The 20,117-nt window shown below is 42.1% G+C and overlaps 1 protein-coding gene across 2 annotated transcripts in view; it reads right to left on the bottom strand.

Moving 5' to 3' along the window:
- The window catches only part of LOC139352062 (diacylglycerol kinase zeta-like), a 189,568-nt gene that overhangs the window by 108,614 nt on the left and 60,837 nt on the right, over positions 1–20,117 (bottom strand). The window contains exons 13-25 of one of the 2 annotated variants that reach the window (XM_070994109.1): positions 18,378–18,438; positions 15,351–15,464; positions 14,874–15,011; positions 14,054–14,132; positions 13,784–13,839; positions 12,395–12,457; positions 12,160–12,233; positions 11,065–11,176; positions 10,117–10,203; positions 9,734–9,846; positions 9,449–9,549; positions 3,252–3,331; positions 2,991–3,035 (exon numbers count right to left, since the gene is read on the bottom strand). In XM_070994109.1, the coding sequence (XP_070850210.1) occupies positions 2,991–3,035; positions 3,252–3,331; positions 9,449–9,549; positions 9,734–9,846; positions 10,117–10,203; positions 11,065–11,176; positions 12,160–12,233; positions 12,395–12,457; positions 13,784–13,839; positions 14,054–14,132; positions 14,874–15,011; positions 15,351–15,464; positions 18,378–18,438 (1,123 nt within the window). The remainder of the gene's footprint in view (positions 1–2,990; positions 3,036–3,251; positions 3,332–9,448; positions 9,550–9,733; positions 9,847–10,116; positions 10,204–11,064; positions 11,177–12,159; positions 12,234–12,394; positions 12,458–13,783; positions 13,840–14,053; positions 14,133–14,873; positions 15,012–15,350; positions 15,465–18,377; positions 18,439–20,117) is intronic. The other variant, XM_070994110.1, reaches the window with a different exon arrangement.

Here is a 20,117-nt window from a genome sequence, read left to right on the forward strand (position 1 = left end):
ATGTGTTTCAGAACTATGACATATAGACAAATATTGAGCTGCAGTCATTGGTCCATATGGACATTCTGGAATCAGAAGCAGTCAGTTAATGAAGAAGTCCATGCTAAACTTAATGTTTTCCAAACTTCTTTTTAAGTGATATGACTGGGCTATCAGTTCCAAGCAATTAACTTGTCGATTACAATGGTAATGATGTTTAAAACCACAGAAAGGAGACAAGTTGTTGAGTTATCCTTTAAGTGATAGCACACTATGTCATAGATATACTTCATGCATTTAGCTGGAGCAGGTAATTGAGTAATTATTAGACAGTTTTAAAAAGTGTTCTCACAAATATATATATATATACATACATACATACATATATACACACACACACACACACACACACACACACACACACACACACACACACACACATATATATATCCTCACGGAGTGGAATGTGGAATGAATACAAGCCTAAAAGAACTAAAAGAACCTGGGCAGCAGAAGCTGGCTCTGGGGACGTGGATACTCACAAATCCTAGGCCGAGTGCCACTTCTGGAGTTGGAGTTGGAGTTGGAGTTCAGAGTATTCAGCCTTTTTGGAGACCCTGAGTGGAGTCCTACATGGGGCTCCGGGGAGACTTCAACGCACATGTGGGCAACAATGGACACACCTGGAGAGGTGTGATTGGGAAGAATGGCCCCCTGATCTGAACCCGAGCAGTTATTGGTATTGCTAGTCATGGACTGTCCATAATGAACACCATGTTCAAACATAAGGACGCTCATAAGTGTATATGGTACCAGAGAGCCCTAGGTCGAAGGTCATTGATTTCATTATCATATCATATGACCTGAGGCCGCATATTTTGGACACTCGGGTGAGGACAGGGGCGGAATTGTCAAATGATCACCATCTGGTGGTGAGTTGGGTCCAAGGGTGGGGGAAGACTTAAGACAGACCTGGTAAACCCAAGCGTGCGGTGCGGGTGAACTGGGAACGTCTGGAGGAGGCCCCTGTCCGAGAGATCTTCAACTCATACCTCCGATGAAGCTTTTCTGGCATCCCTGTGGAGGTTGGGGGCATCGAACCTGAGTGGGCGATATTCAAAGCTTACATTGCTGAAGCTGTGGAGCAGAGCTGTGGTCTAAAGGTCTTGGGTGCCTCAAGGAGTGGTAACCCTCGAGCACCGTGGTGGACACCAGTGGTCAGGGAAGCCATCCGACTGAAGAAGGAGTCCTTCTGTGATATGTTATCTCGGAGGACTCCAGAGGCAGCTGCAAGGTACCGACAGGCCCGACGGGCAGCAGCTTCCACCATAGGGGAGGTAAAGCAGTGGGTGTGGGAGGAGTTCGGAGCAGCCATGGAAAAGGACTTTCAGTCGGCACCAAGGTGTTTCTGGAAAACTATCCGGAACCTCAGTGGGGGGAAACGGGGAACCATCCAAGCTGTGCACACTAAGGATGAGACAATGTTGACCTCTACAGAGGAGGTAGTCGGGTGAGGGAAGGAGCACTTTGAGGAACTCCTGCATCAGACCGATATGCCCTCTATTGTAGAGACAGAGCTGATGGGGGATCATCATCAGTTACCCTGGTGGAAGTCACTGAGGTAGTTAAACAACTCCACAGTGACAAAGCCCTGGGGATTGATGAGATCCGTCTAAAAATGCTGAAGGCTCTGGGTGTTGAGGTACTGTCTTGGATGACACGTCTCTTCAACATTGCATGGAAGTCTGGGACAGCGTCTAGGGAGTGGCAAAGTGGGGTGGTGTTCCCCTCGTTTAAAAAAAAGGGGAGCAGAGAGTGTGTGCCGATTACAGGGGCATCATCAGGGCTGTGATCATCAGGGCTGTGTCACCAGTCCTGTTCGTGATATCCATGGACAGGATATCAAGGCGTAGTCGGGGGTAGGAGGGTCTGCAGTTCGGTGTGCCGAAGGTCTCATCACTGCTTTTTGCAGATGAAGTGGTCCTGTTGGCATCATCAATCTGTGACCTCCGGCACTCACTGGATCGGTTCGCAGCCAAGTGTGAAGTGGCTGGGATGAGGATCAGCACCTCTAAATCTGAGGCCATGGTTCTCAGCAAGAAAACGATGGATTGCCTACTCCTGGTAGGGAATGACCCGACCCCGGATAAGCGGTTGATGATGAGATGAGATGAGATGAGATGAGATGAAGAACTGCAGCAATATTAGTAGAACAGTCTGCTACATTGTATCTTCCTCTTAATTGCTACTAGGGTTAAATATTGTTGCTCATGCTCATATTATGCCTTCTCTGTTTTGAAGCAATCATGTGCAGTGGGTCCTTGCATGTGGCAGTGGGACAGCACCAGAGGGATCTTTAAAAAAAGTGCAAAATGTTTAGAAATACATTGTAATTGAATGTGTGATGTCACAGATGTATAGATCCTTCACTGTGTTACTAATCTCCACAAGTGTTCAGGAATACAGTAGCTTCAACACACTAAGCCAGGAAAAAACATGTCAATTCAAAGCACAAAATACAATCCCTACATGTTAGTAAGTGTAATGGCCATTACAAAATATTTTCACAGCCATAATCATAACAACCAAAGCATAACGAGAGCTACAGCCACAATGACAGCAACAGCAATATAGCCATGGGGTGACGTTGGGGTAGCTGTTGGTAACTGTAGTGTAAATGATAACTGAAGTACACGACTGTCATGTTGATTATTCCTTTGCTTTGAAAGATTGTCTTTCCTTAAAATGTTATCTTCCGAAATTGACATTGCTTCCATCTCATTACATTTGCTTTCATCCATTTACATAATATTTACACTGAATACTGGTGGCAGCCAAGAAACTGATTTGCTTGTACGGATTACACAACACAAAGAAAATGATTGTTAATGAATGCCTGTTATATCTTCCAATAAAGTGTTGAATACGGAAATGTTAGTGGTAGGTGTTCTCTCATGTGCATTTGAGCCAAAGAAAAACCGCACTATAGAATCCAGCATTCAACTACCAACCTGCAGTTCCAAGTATCTGACGGAGGGTTGGACAGAGCAGAAGTCCTACAGAGGAAAATGGGAGCATTGGAGAATAGAGAGCAGAGAGTGGAGAGTGGTCTATAGGCCTGACAACTCAAACTCTTGAAGCAGCACAATGAAATTTGCATGTGCTGGCTTAATCAGAGTGAACTGACCCCTTCCCACAGTACCAACCATAGAAAAACTAAAACTTTACAAATACCAACTAACTTTAGAGCAGACCCCACCTCCCCTTCTTACCTCCTGCAAATGCTGGATGTGTTCTCTGCAGGTTTCCAAGTCGCTGTCACCAGGAACCACAATCAGTCCCAAAGGAATGGCTAGAGATACAAAAGGAATAATACAGTTATTACAGAGGCTGACACAGAACTGGGGCGCCACATGACTGTTATCAAATATCATGGGTTAGGCAACCAGCAGAACTGTGGGTGATGCATAACAGAACTAGAAAACACCAACAGCAACACATCAGCCGAAATTTAAATTGGCTATATCAAGTGTTTTGGGACAGAAACAAAGCTGCATTACACCAGTTGTGAGATAAATGATAAATTATAGTGAACTACTTGCTGAGAACATCCTCTTTGTGGCAGACAGAATGAAAAAGCTTATAGAAAAGGTCAGTTAACTCAAGGGGAATTTAAAGTTGTGTGTTAACGGGTTATGGTGTAGCTTCAGAGCCTCCTCGATTTGTAACTACATGTCAGAGATACCAATTGAAGGACACAAGAGCTGTGATTGGCGAGCATGAGTTGCTTGTGTTTTTGATGCCAGTGAATAATTAATGAACAAGAAGCATGTTGAAGAAAGACACAGTAATCTGCTGCTTTCCACCAACATGTAATTAACAAACACATCTCCACTGGCAACTCTCTCACCACGATTGCCTTGCTCACCATGATAACTGCTCATCGCTGTATAACAGTGAAGAAAAAAACATCAGAACATTGTTTGTGTCATCTCCTATTCATAGATGAAAGAGTGTAAACACAATTTCTGTGCAGAAAATAATTACAGGATGATACAGCCTGATTATGGGCAACACATTTGTCGAGTGTTGAGGCAATGCAGCTCAGTATCCAAGAATTACATCAATATTTGACAACACCACAACCGGCAAGTCACATCTATTGCCAAAATTCGGTGGCAAACTGATACTGGCATTGGTGTCATTCCTTTTATTAAATGAGCCTGACCAAGCTGGCTTTTCATCAAAAGCTGACACACATAGTTGAAACGATAAAGAGTGCTCTCTGACACAGCGCAGGCCTGCTGCCCCCTGCACCAACACAACACTGCTGGCTGAACATCACACAGTTCACTGTGCTGAGAGAGAAGTCAAACTGAGCGAGAAGATCCTAAACACCTATTTATATTATCCCACACTTATACATCTATCTTCTGTCTATCTTATTCCCATATTTCATTTGACATCTCACTATATAACCTCCTACTAGCATTTATAACTCATGGTATTTCAGTGGTTTTGTTATTGCAAATTGGACACTTGGTACTTTTATCTTCCTATTTCTCTATCTCTGGATGACTTGGCACCTAGTTAAAAATTAACCAGCAATTTTTTTGTTAGAAACAGTAACTTAAAGCTGTCTTAAATCTCTTGATCAGACAAAACACCAATAATTTACCAACTGTTATATGAGCATTGAACTATATTATAGTCATATGAACAGAATTTTATATTAATTGTTAGTAGTCTGTTAAATGATTAGTTCTTGTATACTTCTATAGATAGATAGATAGATAGATAGATAGATAGATAGATAGATAGATAGATAGATAGATAGATAGATAGATAGATAGATAGATGTTGACATTAATGTTTAACGTTTCACCCCCTGGGTGGAGTTAAAGAGCCGCATGGCGTCGGGGAGGAACAACTTTGTCACTGAAGCTGCTCCTCTGCCTGGAAATGACGCTGTGCAGCGGATGCAGTGGATTATCCATGATTAACAGGAACCTACTCAGCGCCTGTCGCTCTGCCACAGATGTCAGGCTGTCCAGCTCTGTGCCCACAACAGAGCTCGCTTTCCTCACCAGTTTGTCCAGACGTGTAGTATCCCTCTTTTTGATGCTGCCTCCCAAGCACACTGCTGCGTAGAAGAGGGCACGCTACCACAGTCTGGTAGAACATCGGCAGCATCTTTCTGCAGATGTCGAAGGATGCCAGTCTTCTGAGGAAGTACAGTCGGCTCTGTCCTCTCCTGCACAGAGCATTTGTATTGGCAGTCCAGTCCATTTTGTCATCCAGCTGCACTCCCAGGTATTTGTAGGTCCGTACAATCTCCACACAGTCCCCTTTGATGGTCACAGGCTCTGGATGAGGCCTGGGCCTCCTGAAGTCCACCACCATCTCCCTGGACTTAGTGGTGTTGAGGTGCAGGTGGTTGGAGTCGCACCATGTGACAAAGTCTTGGAACAGTGTCCTGATACAGCCCAGGATAGCAGTGTCATCTGCAAACTTGTATTGGAAGTCCGATGTGTACAGGGTGAACTGGACTGGAGAGAGCACGGTCCCCTGCAGTGCTCCTGTGCTGCAAACCACGGTGTACATACTGCACATACACTGTACACTGTACATACCTGTACCTGTGCAGTATGAAAGGTCCATCAAAATCTCTATTAAATGATCCACCACAGATTAAGCTTAAATCTCTGCACAGCACACAAAAATGATATTCAAAACAGAGAAACAAAAACAACCATGTCTACATTTACACTAATAGAAACAGTTCATAGTATTATGAAGCGTAACAGCACCACCCTCTGTCAAAACTCTGAACTCCATTAACTAAGTCAGCTGAGTGTAATTGTTTCAAATGAGAGACAGATGAGCTTTCCCTCTCTACATTTCTGAAACACCAGCGATGCTAACAGTGTTCACTTTGTATGTGTGTGTGAGTGTGTGTGTGTGTGTGTGTGTGTGTGTGTGTGTGTGTGTGTGTGTGTGTGTAGTATATAAATCTGTAAATCAAGTACATCTTTCATATGAACATACACGCACGCACTCCCACACACATCCAGCTCCACCACAGAAGCGCGAAGTGAAGAGTGGCTGTGATGCAGGATGGAGAGACAGCTGAAACTGATCTTGTAGAGCTTCACATCACTGCTCTCCACTGTCTAACCATCAAGCAGTTTCATTCCTAAAGACCTGTGATCAGGAATCTGATATGATCAAATCATCAGAAAAAAATAGACATTTGAAATTGCAGTTTCAAGTTATTTGCTACTGAAGACTAAGAGTCAAGTCTACATCCACTGATAACCTCATTGCACAAACACCATTCTGCTGTGAGCTAAGACTCGACCCTCACTTAACACTTAAATAACAATGTTGTAGAAAGATTTTATTGGATTGTTTGACCATTTAGGGCTGGACAATATGGTTGAAATAAGTATCACACTATTAATAAGAATATGAATAAAAAGAATATATTGCAACTGACTGAGAGAAATGAACAGCTTGAAAAGAAGATTAAAATGCTGCATCAAATACACAAGAATGAGCAATTCATTGACTCTGTAGCAGTCGCTGTACTTAGTGCTGAAAATAGGCAGATGACACTGGACAGACTTATCCATCATGGATAACCCTGAACATCCTCTTTACCAACTCGTGGACAGACAGCGGAGCTCCTTCTCCAATAGACTGCTCAAGCTCCGCTGTCACAAGGACCACTTAAGGAACTCATTCCTGCCACAAGCCTTCACACTGTACAACAGTTAATCCACCAACCTCACAGACCCCAATATTCAGTGTTTTCATATTATTTGCACTACTGCAATATTGCACAATACTGTTTATTGTTTAGATTTATTTATCACTTGCAACTTGCACATATTTTTTTCTGGTACACATTTTATAGTTCTGGCTCTCACATCTTTTAAAATGTCCTATTTTACGTGATTTTATTCACTCTATGTGCTCTATTCTTTAACTTCAATTTATTACTATTCTTCAGTGGGGTTTATTTTCCATCTTGTTATGCATGCTCTTTTCATTCTTATTTACTTCTTTTTACTATTATTATCAAGTGGGTTTTATACTCCATCTTATTTTACATGCATTTTCTATCCCTGTCTTCCTGTTCAATTCTTGCATGGAGGGAGGGAGTGAGTGCGTGCGTGCGTGCGTCAGTCAGTCAGTCAGTCAGTCAGTCAGTCAGTCAGTCAGTCAGTCAGTCTGTCTGTCTGTCTGTCTGTCTGTCTGTCTGTCTGTCTGTCTATCTATCTATCTATCTATCTACAGTGGTGGAAAAAAGTTTTTGGACACCCTTAAAATTATACACAATCTCAAATATTATTGTGGAAAAATCTTTTTTGTGTTTCAAATGGTGTGGCTGCATTAGACAGACACAAACAAATACAAATGATATTTTTTTGTTTATTGTTTACAAGAAAAACTAACAAAACTAAATTCTTGACAGTTTCAATATGTCAGTTCTCAACATTGTTGGTATCAAAGTCAACAAATAACAGAGAATGTGTTCAAAACTGAACAAAAAATAAATAAACCATCACATCATCAAATTAATATTTAGTAGTCTTGCCATTAGCACGCAAAGGAGCTCTAATCCCGGCTGGCATGTTCCCCACAGGCCTTTCACACTGTTGAGGGGTAATCTTGTCCCCTTCTTCTTGAATTACTGCTTTTAATTCTTCTAAATTCTTTGGTTTATGCTTTGAAACAGACCTTTTGATAATCCACCACAGATTTTCAATGGGGCTCATGTCCGGGGATTGAGCTGGCCACTTTAAGACCTGGATACTGTGCTCCTGCAGCCAAGTTCTACTGGCCCTGGATGTGTGGCAAGGAGTATTATCTTGTTGAAACATCCAGTTTTGACCTCGACGGAACAGTGCATGTGCAGAGGGGAGCATGTGGGTTTCGAGAATGGCACAAGACTTGGCAGAGTTCAATGTGCCATCACAGAGAGTGAGATGACCAACACCAGCAGCACTCATACATCCCCAAACCATGATACTGCCTCCACCATGCTTGACAGTAGGTACTGTACATGCTGGAGATAATGCTTCGCCTGGCCTTCTGCGTATCCTCACATTAGCAGGAGGAAGATAAAGCTGGAAACTGGACTCATCTGACCACAGAATCTTCTTCCAGTTCCTGGCTGTCCACTTCTTGTGTGCTTGGGCTCAACGACGCCGGGCTAACCTCTGTCTCTCATTGATCAGGGGTTTCTTGACAGCCTTGTAGGACCTTAAGCCATGATCTAAAAGTCGGCCACGTATAGTGCGGGTGGAACATAGGACACCAGTTTGGTTTGACCACTGATGCTGAAGCTTCTGTGATGTCCATCCATCCATCCATCCATTTTCTCCCGCTTATCCAGGGCCAGGTCGCGGGGGGAGCAGTCTGAGCAGGGACACCCAGACTTCCCTCTTCCCGGACACTTCCCCCAGCTCTTCCGGGGGGATCCCGAGGCGTTCCCAGGCCAGCCGAGTGACATAGTCACCCCAGCATGTCCTGGGTCTTCCCCGGGGCCTCCTCCCGGTGGGACATGCCTGGAACACCTCCCTAAGGAGGCGTCCAGGGGGCATCCGATAGAGATGCCCGAGCCACCTCAGCTGACTCCTCTCGATGTGGAGGAGCAGCGACTCTACTCTGAGCTCCTCCCGGGTGACAGAGCTCCTCACCCTATCTCTAAGGGAACGCCCCGCCACCCTGCGGAGGAAACTCATTTCAGCCGCTCGTATCCGGGATGTCGTTCTTTCGGTCATGACCCAAAGTTCATGACCATAGGTGAGGGTAGGAACGTAGATTGACCGGTAAATCGAGAGCTTCGCCTTTCGGCTCAGCTCCTTCTTCACCACGACAGATCTTAATGCAATATTTCATAAATGCATGGGGTGTCTGAAAACTTTTTTTTTTTTCCACCACTCTATCTATCTATCTATCTATCTATCTATCTATCTATCTATCTATCTATCTATCTATCTATCTATCTATCTATCTATCTATCTACAGTGGTGGAAAAAAGTTTTCGGACACCCTTAAAATTATACACAATCTCAAATATTAGCATGAAATATTTGTGGAAAAATCTTTTTTTGTGTTTCAAACGGTGTGGCTGCATTAGACAGACACAAACAAATACAAATCTCAAGGCTCAGGCTCAATCTCAGGCATCTGCAGGAGTTTGTTTTGAAAATGCAAAATATCTCCCATAAAGTCACAATAATAGCAATGTTCAATTACTATGTTCAGTGTAAATAATTGCAAATATTGTAAGAGTGTGTGTGTGTGTGTGTGTGTGTGTGTGAGAGAGAGCGTGTAGATGCGTGTGAGCATATGTGTGTGTGTGTGTGTGTGTGTGTGTGTGTGTGTGTGTGTGTGTGTGTGTGTGTGTGTGTGTGTGTGTGTGTGTGTGTGTGTGTGTGTGTGCATGTTTTCTTACATGCTTGTCGTAGTTTGTCCTTGTCATAGTGCAGAGCCTCATAATCACTCATACTGATCCTGCTGACCCTGATCCTCAGTTTGTCTGGGACTGGCTGCTGACTGGGACATTAATAGGACCAGATCACTTTTGACAAATTAATTACCATAAGTTGTACATTATCATGTCCATTCCAATGCTTATCTGTTGTAAAGGCAATGTTACACATCATAATGCCACTTACCATGGCGACAGGACTGGAAAGAGCTACTGACTTCAGATGTTGTGTGCGTGTGTGAAACTTACTTATTAAGGTGCGGTAGTGAAGTCCGTCGTTTGGTTTTCTGAACCATGTTTGCCTGGTTTCTGAGGCTGACGTGGATGACAGAGGGAGCAAGTCTGCATGGTTCACCATCAACCTAACAATAATGGAAACCAACAAATCAATCAAAAGTAATTCAATACCCTTCTAACCAAATTAATGACCTGCTTCAGTGGCTGCAGTTAGTCATCATCAGTAAAAGAACGTGACGGCAGCTGTGAGGCAGCTGCTTTGTATGAATAATCTTCATAATTGTGCACTATAAATACAAAGTAGCTAGAAAAGCATGAATGTTAAAAACTGTGGTGCTACAAAAATGCTTGGTTCAGTGGAGCAGTACAGTAACAGGTGTATGTACAGTATGTACCTGTACTGGGAGAGGCTTTGAAGTGGTGAGGGTGACTTCTCTGCACTGGTTCAACCTCTCACCATGACCTCCAACCTGGAGAGTTGCCTACAAACACACACACACACACGCACACGTACGCACGCACGCACGCACGCACGCACGCGCACGCGCGCGCACACACACACACACACACACACACACACACACACACACACACACACAATTTCATTTTGCAATTACTCATTACTGCAGCTATGACTTTATTTAATACCATGCTTTTCTGATGATTCTGGAAATTTCATTCAAATTGGTGTATTGTTGAAATGACACTTACAGTCATGGACGAAAGTATTGGCACCCCTCTGGAAGTGTGTTGGTTTTCTAGCAAAACTCGCACACTTTGGAGGTTTTTTGATAAAATAACCAAACCAGGATCATTTCAATAACCTAACACAATTAAAACAACAATTGGTTTCCCCAAATTCAACACAACATACCACCAAAATGCTGCGGGAAATGAAAACTGAAGGGTCAAAACTATTGGTACCCCTTCACAACAAGTGTCTTTTATACTGATAAAAGCACACCTCTCATTGTTAGAATTTTATGTTAAGGTTATGGGTAGTCAGATTTCATCTCTGGCAACATTCCTACCAAATATCAGTCCATTTCTAACGGACAATAGGCTCCAGTTGAGTAACATTACAGTTCGATTGATTTCTATGGAAGGCATGATGTTTTCTACAAGGATTGGAGACGGTAGTTCTGTGACTCTTGTAATGGACACACAATGCATAGGGGATGCTGCCTATTATTTATGTACTGTAACATTATCACAAATAATAATTATACTAATCATCACAAATGACAATCCTATTAAGACTACATTTATTTATATTATGTCGCAAAGACTGGGCAGCTGGATACCAGTCCCATGGATAGCAGATCACTGTATGAGCTCAATACCAGTGAAGTCATGGTGAATCCAATGACTTCGATGTATCCATCATCATGGCGCTGTGGTTCAAAATCATGATGTTCACTGGGGTTTCCCCAAGGTGTAGTGCCTGCACAGTACCTTAGGAACAAAACACAGACACCACATTACCATCAGTTCAGTCAGAGACACATACATCATGAAACTGCATTTATAGCAAATGATTTTAGAGCTAGATTTTGCTGATAAAGCTCTGTTGTTTGAGGAGCTCTAAACGAATCCAACCATGACAAGGATTCTATTGAGACAACTAATCTCCTTAATAGACATCCAGAAAATAAATATAATTAAATCAATGTAACGAAATGGAGGGAGTTAAGCAGTGAACAGCGTTGGCAAGAGCATAATCAGCAGAGTTACAGTAATAAGTGTCAGGTTATATTGTCTGTAATGTGCCCCTGCAAGAATATGATTGGATGTTACCAGCCACACACAGTGAAGCTTGTTGCTAACTGCTGATACCAACACAAACATGACTTCAGTGCTCTGCCTGAACTATCACTGCTTCATTGCACGAAATACACACAGCACAGACACAGATATTATCAGAAGCAGCAGTAACACTCATCATCTGATTTGATTAAAGCTGCCTGTGACTGATTTCAAGATGGAATCTCTCCATCTATAGACCTGTGCCCACTCTGCAATTAAATCTTCACTGACAAAAAGTATATGTAGCTACAGCAGTAATAAAGAGGCTCCCTCAGCAGTGGGATTGTGCATATTGTCCATCACAGCTCCGACACTACAGATGTTCAGGAATTGACAGACAATAAACAAGATTAAAGATTTAAGAGATTTTACACAAATTAGTGGCCTGTTTTCCTCTGTGTCACATAACACTTATATGATATGAGATTCTGCCCAGCAACAAAGAAAGCACAAGCTTCTTTTAATTTTTCTTAATACTAAAAGAGACACCAACTGAAAGATTCTTCAGCAGACAAAACTCAACAAGTAAAAACAAAACACCTCAAGTTGCAATTAAAGTACAATTCTGTATCAAAATTAACAGTAGACATTGTAGAATGTAGTATCAGTAACAGTATTAGCAGTAGTATCACCTGGGGATGTTGAGGAAGACCAGACACTGTAGCTTCAAGTCCTGAACCTTTGATGTTAAATCTGTCCCATCACACTGGGGGGAGGGAGAGGGAGGGAGGGAGGGAGAGAGAGAGAGAGAGAGAGAGAGAGAGAAAGAGAGACAGACAGAGACAGAGACAGAGACAGAGAGAGAGAGAAATGAAGGGGCTCAATGTTTTCACACATTAGCTGACTGGTTGATTGACAACTACTCACCACCACTCTGATGTGCTTAGACAGGTCTTTGGAGCTTCCCATCAGGAAATCTGAGAATGCTGTCTGTATGAGAGACACACACACAGACACACAGACAGGTCAAGCAGGATTATCTCAGAGGAATGCATCATGAAACCCACAGTAGGATGGAGCCATTTACCACTGCCTCTAGTAAAGTCTGTATTCTCAAACAATAATCTTCACTGTGGTTATTTAGTTGTGTGTCTGTCACTATATGTCTGTATAACAGCCTGGCCTAAGCCACGTACACTACTGTTTATCACATAAAGAGGCATGACGACCAACACTGGACAGTTGTAGTACATTCTGGGAAGTGACTCGTGTGACCTTGGACCTCCGTTATAGTTTTTTCAGTTGCTTCCGCACGTGTTGAAAAAAATCCTGATTCTCAACACACTGTTTGCGATTCTCAAATTTACTGTACATTTAGTGAAGGTTAACAGTTTCAATCAATCAATCGATCAACTTTATTTATATGGCACTTTTCATACGTTTATAGTAATACAAAGTGCCTCACAGGGGGTAAAAACAACAACAACAACAGCAACAACATTACAGAACAGTGTGACCCGAAGCCTCCCACCCCCCCAAATATACACACAGATACACAATTACATACAGTCACGCACATACATGGACAGACATACATACCCACACACACAAACATACACACACCCACATACATACACTAACTGTCCCTGAGGAGACATGGCTGGGCACCGAGAGCCGAGGTGAGGAAGAAGCTACCTTTGGGGGCCATGCACACCGAGAGGAATCATGGTCCATGACTGCGGGGGCGCTGACACAGGGACCACCCCAGCCCAGGCAGACAGGAGGCTCCACACCAAGGTGTAAAGCTCTCTAGCTACCCAGGCCAGGGCCATCCATGGAACAGCACCCCCATCGGTGAACCAGAATCAAATCCCGGTGTGGTAGGCCCCCAGGAGGAAACACTGGAAAATGAGGGGCTAGAACAGTAAAATAAGATAAAAGGTATAGAAGCTAAAACTGAGAATAAAACAATAGAATGTATAAAGTAGACCATAAGTAATGACTAAAACAATTGAAATAAAACATTGAGGTAACACAATAAAAAATAAAAATAAAAAATAAAAATATATATAATATTAGAAAATGTAAGAATAGAGGTCAGTTTAAGAAATTATAAATAGCTAAATGAGTCAGTTAAAAGCCTGATTAAAAAGATGGGACTTTTTAAAAAGTCTATGTGTTCAGCTGGACTAAAAACAGTCTTCTCATCTAATTGTGGATTGGACAGCAAACAAGCATATATTGTATAATGTTAAAATCAAGAAAAAAAAAAAAGCAACATTCACACACTGATATTTAACATGTAGGTGCACTCACCCCAGCGTAGAACATCTTATTTCTAAATCGACTGTTAAACTTCTCTGGGTTGGCCTCTAAAACAATGACAGATAGACAAACAGTTAGTCTACAAAACAATTTGAAAAGCAAGGCTTCCACAAATTTGATATGTTCCCATCATCTTTACACATCAAGATTAATGTGCACAATATTAAGTCGCTTCTCACATAGCAAGTACTGTAGTGTAGTGCGCACTCAGTAGCAATAACATTTATTTTTCCATTTCTCTGATAATTAATATGAATGTACCTCTTGACTCGTGGAACTCTAGAGTCACATGGGCATCAAATCCAAGACTGAAGTAATTGTTGAAAACATCCAGAGGAAGCTGAGAGACAATACGCACAAAACATACACAAACATAAAAACACACCAATTACACCTGGATTAAAATGCAGCCCTCTCTATTTAAAGCTCCTGTGTACTGATTAATATCTTATTTCACACTCACTGACACTGTAGAGAACACTGTACTAAAGTGAATTCTTCATTCTGTCATTCATAGCAACAGGCAGCTTATGAGTTCACTCAGAGAAGAAGCACTCTAATGTACATAATCTACGGGCCAAAAATTGCAGAAGTGTGGGGGAAGCCAATGGAGACTTTCTTGGCATATATGCCCAGTGTGCAACTTTCATAGGAACAAATATAATCCAGTTCTCCTTAATACATTCATGGGCTCACCAAGATCCTGTAGTATGCACTTTCAATTAAATTAAGTATAGTCTATAATATGACTAATAGTAATAGCATTTGCAGTGGCAAGGTCACAGCAGGAGATGCCATCATGATCCATAATCCAGGTGAAGCCACAATCAAACTTCTGCAGATACTACATATCATATAAATGTCTATGGCATCTATCAGAGGTTGTAAAGAAAGTTGTTCTGAATCAAAGCATTGGATGGACAGACTGCTGATTATCTATGGAGCAGCTAAGCAGTTATGAGCTGACTGAGGTGTTAAAGATGTAGAACATGTGAATTGTTTTTTTTACAGTGGAAGTCTCAGAGGTTATCAGCATATGCACATGATGCCTTTGTTTGCATATGTGTGTAAGTGTACTGACCTTATCAGTTTGTTGTTCGTCGAGTTCAGCCCCTGCACCGTAGTTTGGCTGCACCAGTAGATTCCATCTATCTAGCTGGACAACAGTTCCATCCTCAACATGGGAGAGGATCTTAGACAGAGGTTCATCTGTATAGCCCTGGAAGATATGCAGAGAGCAAAACATTCAAATATATATGCACAAATATATGTATATGAATTCTAACTTTATCATATATGAATTCTAATGTGACAATGTCACTAAAGTGACATAATCACATCAGGAAAACCAAATGAGTAAGGTTGGTTGACAGCACTTTGTGTAATGTTCATGCCATGGTGTTGTCATGAAAGTAATATAACCACTCAATCTGAGTAAAAATACCATGTCGTGGCCAGCAGTTTGCTTGGCATGCAGAAGCTTCAAAACAGTATATAAGCTTACTTAATGTTATGCAGATTAGTTGCGTGTGAGTTTGTTTGTCAGTGTTTTACCCACCCCTCCCCAGTTGAGGGTCCTGGCGAGGTCATTTCCTGTTCCGAGTGGTAACACGGCAACAGGAGGTTGAGAATTCAATGCCAGTTCATCAAGACAAGACAGGATCCAGCCCACCTGGTTCGACACACAGACATGCAGTTACAGAGACAAAAAGCTGTGTCTGACCATGCATCCATCTCTCATAAAGAGGAAGTTTTCAGTGTTCAACAGAAATCAGAAAAGCCTTTATTGCCAAGTACAATTTTACACATACGAGGAATTTGCTTTGGTGAAGTTGGTGCATGACACATCTAGTAAAAAATAAGCCATTAAAGTAGTAAAAAATATAACAATATAAATATATATACACAAGTCTCTTTTTTTTTCAGAAACACAGTCTGTTTTTTCGGAAAGAGGTCCAAGCTGAGCGTTAGTATAACGCATATGTGAGTGAGTCAATGTGACAAGATGAGGCAGATGAGGTGGAGTGTGAAGAGTGTCGGGGGGGTTCCAGGCCTTGTTGATAAGACTGACAGGAGATGGAAAAAACTGTTCTTGTTGCGTGAGGTTTTGGTCCTAATGGACCGCAGCCTCCTGCAAGAGGGGAGAGTCTCAAACAGTTTGTGTCCAGGGTGGGAGGGATCAGCCACAATCTTTACTGTACGCCTCAGGGTCCTGGAGGCGTACAGGTCCTGAAGAGATGGGAGATTGCAGTCGATCACCTTCTCTGCAGACCGAATGACACTCTGCAGTCTGCCCTTGTCCTTGGCGGTGGCAGGAGCAGCAGCATACCAGATGGTGATGGAGGAGGTGAGGATGGACTCCATGATGGCTGTGTAGAAGTGCACCATCATTGTTGGCAGATTGAATGTGTTCAGCTGCTGTAGGAAGTATATCCTCTGCTGTGCTTTCTTGATGAGGGAGCTGATGTTTGGCTCCCACTTGAGGTCCTGGGAGATGTTAGTTCCCAGGAAGTGGAAAGACTCGAAAGTGTCAATAAAAGAGTCACAGAGGGTGATGGGGGCAGGTGAGGCTGAGTTTTTCCTGTAGTCCACAACCATCTCCACTGTCTCCACTGAGTGTTGAGCTCTACTGTAGGTTGTTCTGGTTACACCAGGTCACCAGATGGTCAACTTCTCACGCCATCAGAGATGAAAGACTTACAGTTAATGATGAAAGATTCCAGGTCAGGAGAACAGTGCTGCTGAATCACTGTCACGTCGTTGCACCAAACACTGTTGATGAAGAAACAGATTCCTCCACCTTTGCTTTTGCCGGAAAGTTCCGTGTCTCTGTCCACGTGGAGGAGTTGGAAGCCAGCCAGCTGCAACGCAGAGTCCAGTATTAATCAACAGAGCCACGTCTCGATGAAGCACAAAACCGCAGGTGAGGAAAAGTCCCTGTTTCTACACAACAGCAGTTGCAGTTCCTCCAGTCTGTAGGGCAGTGAACGCACGTTAGAGAGAAATATTCCCAGTAACGCTGTGTCTAGCACGCCAGCCCGTTTTCCTCTCCTCCGGCGTTTCACTGCGTGAGCAAAGGTAAGCGCACCTTTGACCAGGATGTCCAAAATTTCCACTGTTGGGAGCAGAAAATTAGGAAATAAATCCTCTGGTGTTGCTCCCCTGATGTTCATGAGCTCATCTCTGGTGAAAGAGCTCCGGGTACCGTCGCAAAAAACAGATTTAACGCACAAAACATAAAAAAACAATGCGTACAACATGAAGCCTTACCTCAGTCCAAGTTCAACAAAAACTGGTAACAACACCAGAGAAACCAGAGAATATTTCTATTCATGAAATCCAAATTTTGGTCATCTATAGTCATATCTAAGGTATTTCTACCAGCATACTTTGGCTATATAAATTTGTATTGAGGCCAATTTCTATATTTATTACTTCAAATTGTTTGTAATATCGTTATTATCCCTGAAATCCTTGATTTGAGGTGATGCAGCTGTCTGTTACACACAATTATTTCATTGTTTCTATTCAAAATTTGAAATTGTCATTTGAAACCTGAGACACAAGAGAATAACTAGAGCCAAAAAAAATGCCCTTCTGCATACATTTTCGGAAGTTGTAAAAGGGAAAACACAGATGACAAGCAGAAGACAAGCACAGCACAATGGCTGCTAATTTGAAGGGTGACAGCATCTTTCTGTGGATTATTATCAAGTTTTGGATCATAAATATTTTTACTGTAGTGGATCCTCTGGACCTTTGTCGATGTTATTGTTTTTGTAGGAGTAATATCAATCTGTGGGTCACTGAGAGTTGTAATCAGTGAGTTGCCTAAATGTCAGTTTTAAAAATGGTTGTTTGTCTGCTGTGGGCACTTATTGTGGCTCCTGCTGTGTTTGTATCTTGAAGTGGTTTGCATCAATCGATTCATGAGAATCTCAGCTTTCAAATGGTGCATAGTATAAATACAAACATAAATGTAGCATTTGTGTCAATATATAATACACAAAATGTTCCTGCAGCCCGCGAACAAGCAGTTGGGCTTGATCTGGAATCACTTAGTGTACCTTTAAATCCAGACAATATTTTTAATCTATGTCTATCTATTTATATCATGTATTTTACAAAACTGCCTTCTTGGTTTGCCTAAAAGCTAAATTCAGACAGACATTGTTATCACTGTACCACATTACGCGGGTCACTGTCTAGCAATACTGCAATATAGTGCCTGTAAACTAGGAATTTATTTTAATTCTTATTCAGATTTCAATCAGCATGTCACTAAACTGGTTTAGTTGTGCTTTTTTCATTTCTAGTTTAATATGTTTAAACTACCTCCCAATAAAAAGTCATGTTTTTAATAGAAGATTATCTTATCCAGCCACAGCATCTCATTAGTTTATTGGTCCTTTTTTTATTGTTTTAGTTTTAATTAGCTTTTAGCAATTTTATTTTTCATTGTATTTCTCAGTCTACTCTATAGTTGACTGAGAAATACAATAGCGCGGTCATCCTCTTATCAGAAGATCTATATAAAATACAATCCATTAAAAATACAGTCCTGTGTGTGTGTGTTACTACTCACAGTGCCATCTCCACCACATGCCAGGATCCTCAGGTTATGGACTTTACGATACAGCTCCAGGCTAGAAGATGGACACTGATTAATGGTCAACCAAACAAATCTGACATTGCTTGTGTGTGTGTGTGTGTGTGTGTGTGTGTGTGTGTGTGTGTGTGTGTGTGTGTGTGTGTGTGTGTGTGTGTGTGTGTGTGTTGCATATGTCTGTGCCATTGTGAGGACATAAATCTGTTTACAGTCACTTTGTGGGGACTTTCCATCTTTATGGGAACAAAACACAAGTCTTCAAAACATAAATCATTGAAAAGGCCATTTTATGCCTTTTAGTTAGTTGACTTCTCGATGTCACTATTTAATACAGCACCACCTCCAACTCGGTGACAATCCTCTGCCTAAGTGAGCATTCCACCTACCTCACTATCTACCAGTGCTATACCAAAATGTGACAGCTAATGGGGGAACCTTAACAGCAAAACAATCAGTTTCTCCATCTTCAGAATCTTTATCTATTCATCTATTACCACCATCTGACAATAGACACAGTGGAAGATTCTTATTATTTGAATGGTTATTTTACGGGAACTGCTCTACTGTTAGCTACAAGAACCAGCACAAAAGTCATCATCTTCTCCCAACTAGGGATGGGAATTGAGAACCGGTTCTCTTTGAGAACCGGCTTCCAGTAGCTCAATTCCTTGGAATCGTTTGCCTGCCTGCTTAACGATTCTGCTTATCAATTCTGCCTGTCTTGCACATGTGCGATAACGTCACACACACTGCATTGTTTTGGTTTAGAACGTAACCGATATGGCGTCGAGGCAGAAACACTCCAAAGTATGGCTATATTTCACGCGAAAAGATGACACCAGGGCCACTTGCAACACGTGCAAACTTTCCATTTTTTCAAAGGGGGGGAAATACCTCCAACATGCTAAAACATTTGTCCACACAGCATGCAATTCATTTGCAGGAATGTCACGTGTTTGATACGCTACTTAGCGACGCTTGTGAATCTAGCGGCAGAGCAAACACCAGGGCGTCATCTGTTATTAGTGCCGAAGGTAATGTTGAACTCTTACAAGCCGTGTCTGTTGTGTTAAGGTTAGCACCATTTCACTGTGTAAACTGCTTTTGCCATATCAATAATCTCCATGTCCTTCCATCAAATTTAGATGACAATGACTGCCAGAGTCAGGCTGGCTCAAAGGCTGCAGCGGGCACCGGCAGGTCTATCCACTCCTTTCACTGAGGCACGGAAGAGTAAAATGACCGAGACAAGGATAAAGGAATGTCACAGAGCGTTCACTAGATTTGTGGTGAAAGGTGTGCACCATTTTGCCACTGTAGATGCCCCTGAATTTTGGTAGGTTAATTCGTTGCATTTTATCTGGCATATCTGTTCAAATGAAAATCAGAAATTTGAGTTCTGTCAGAGTTGCATGTCGTTATTAGGGCCACGGGGCAATCGCACTGAAATAGCTGTAGGGGCTTTCATGTTATAGGGGGCTTTCATGTTATAGCCCTATAGCTATTTCATAGGGTTTGATAGGTCCTCTATTTTTTGATCAATCCCTCTTCAATGACCATGATCGTTTTGGGAGAAATTTTGAGATTATAATGGGTGTGTATTGCACGGAATGTTTGCGCTAGAGTGGAGGAGACCAACTGCCAGAGTGGAGAGACGTTCTGAAAAGTGTCTGAAATTTTTTCTTTCCACGCTCCTCCAAACCACAAATTTCACTC

This window comes from Chaetodon trifascialis, chromosome 24 (genome assembly GCF_039877785.1).
Source record: "Chaetodon trifascialis isolate fChaTrf1 chromosome 24, fChaTrf1.hap1, whole genome shotgun sequence".
Classification (NCBI taxonomy): domain Eukaryota; kingdom Metazoa; phylum Chordata; class Actinopteri; order Chaetodontiformes; family Chaetodontidae; genus Chaetodon; species Chaetodon trifascialis.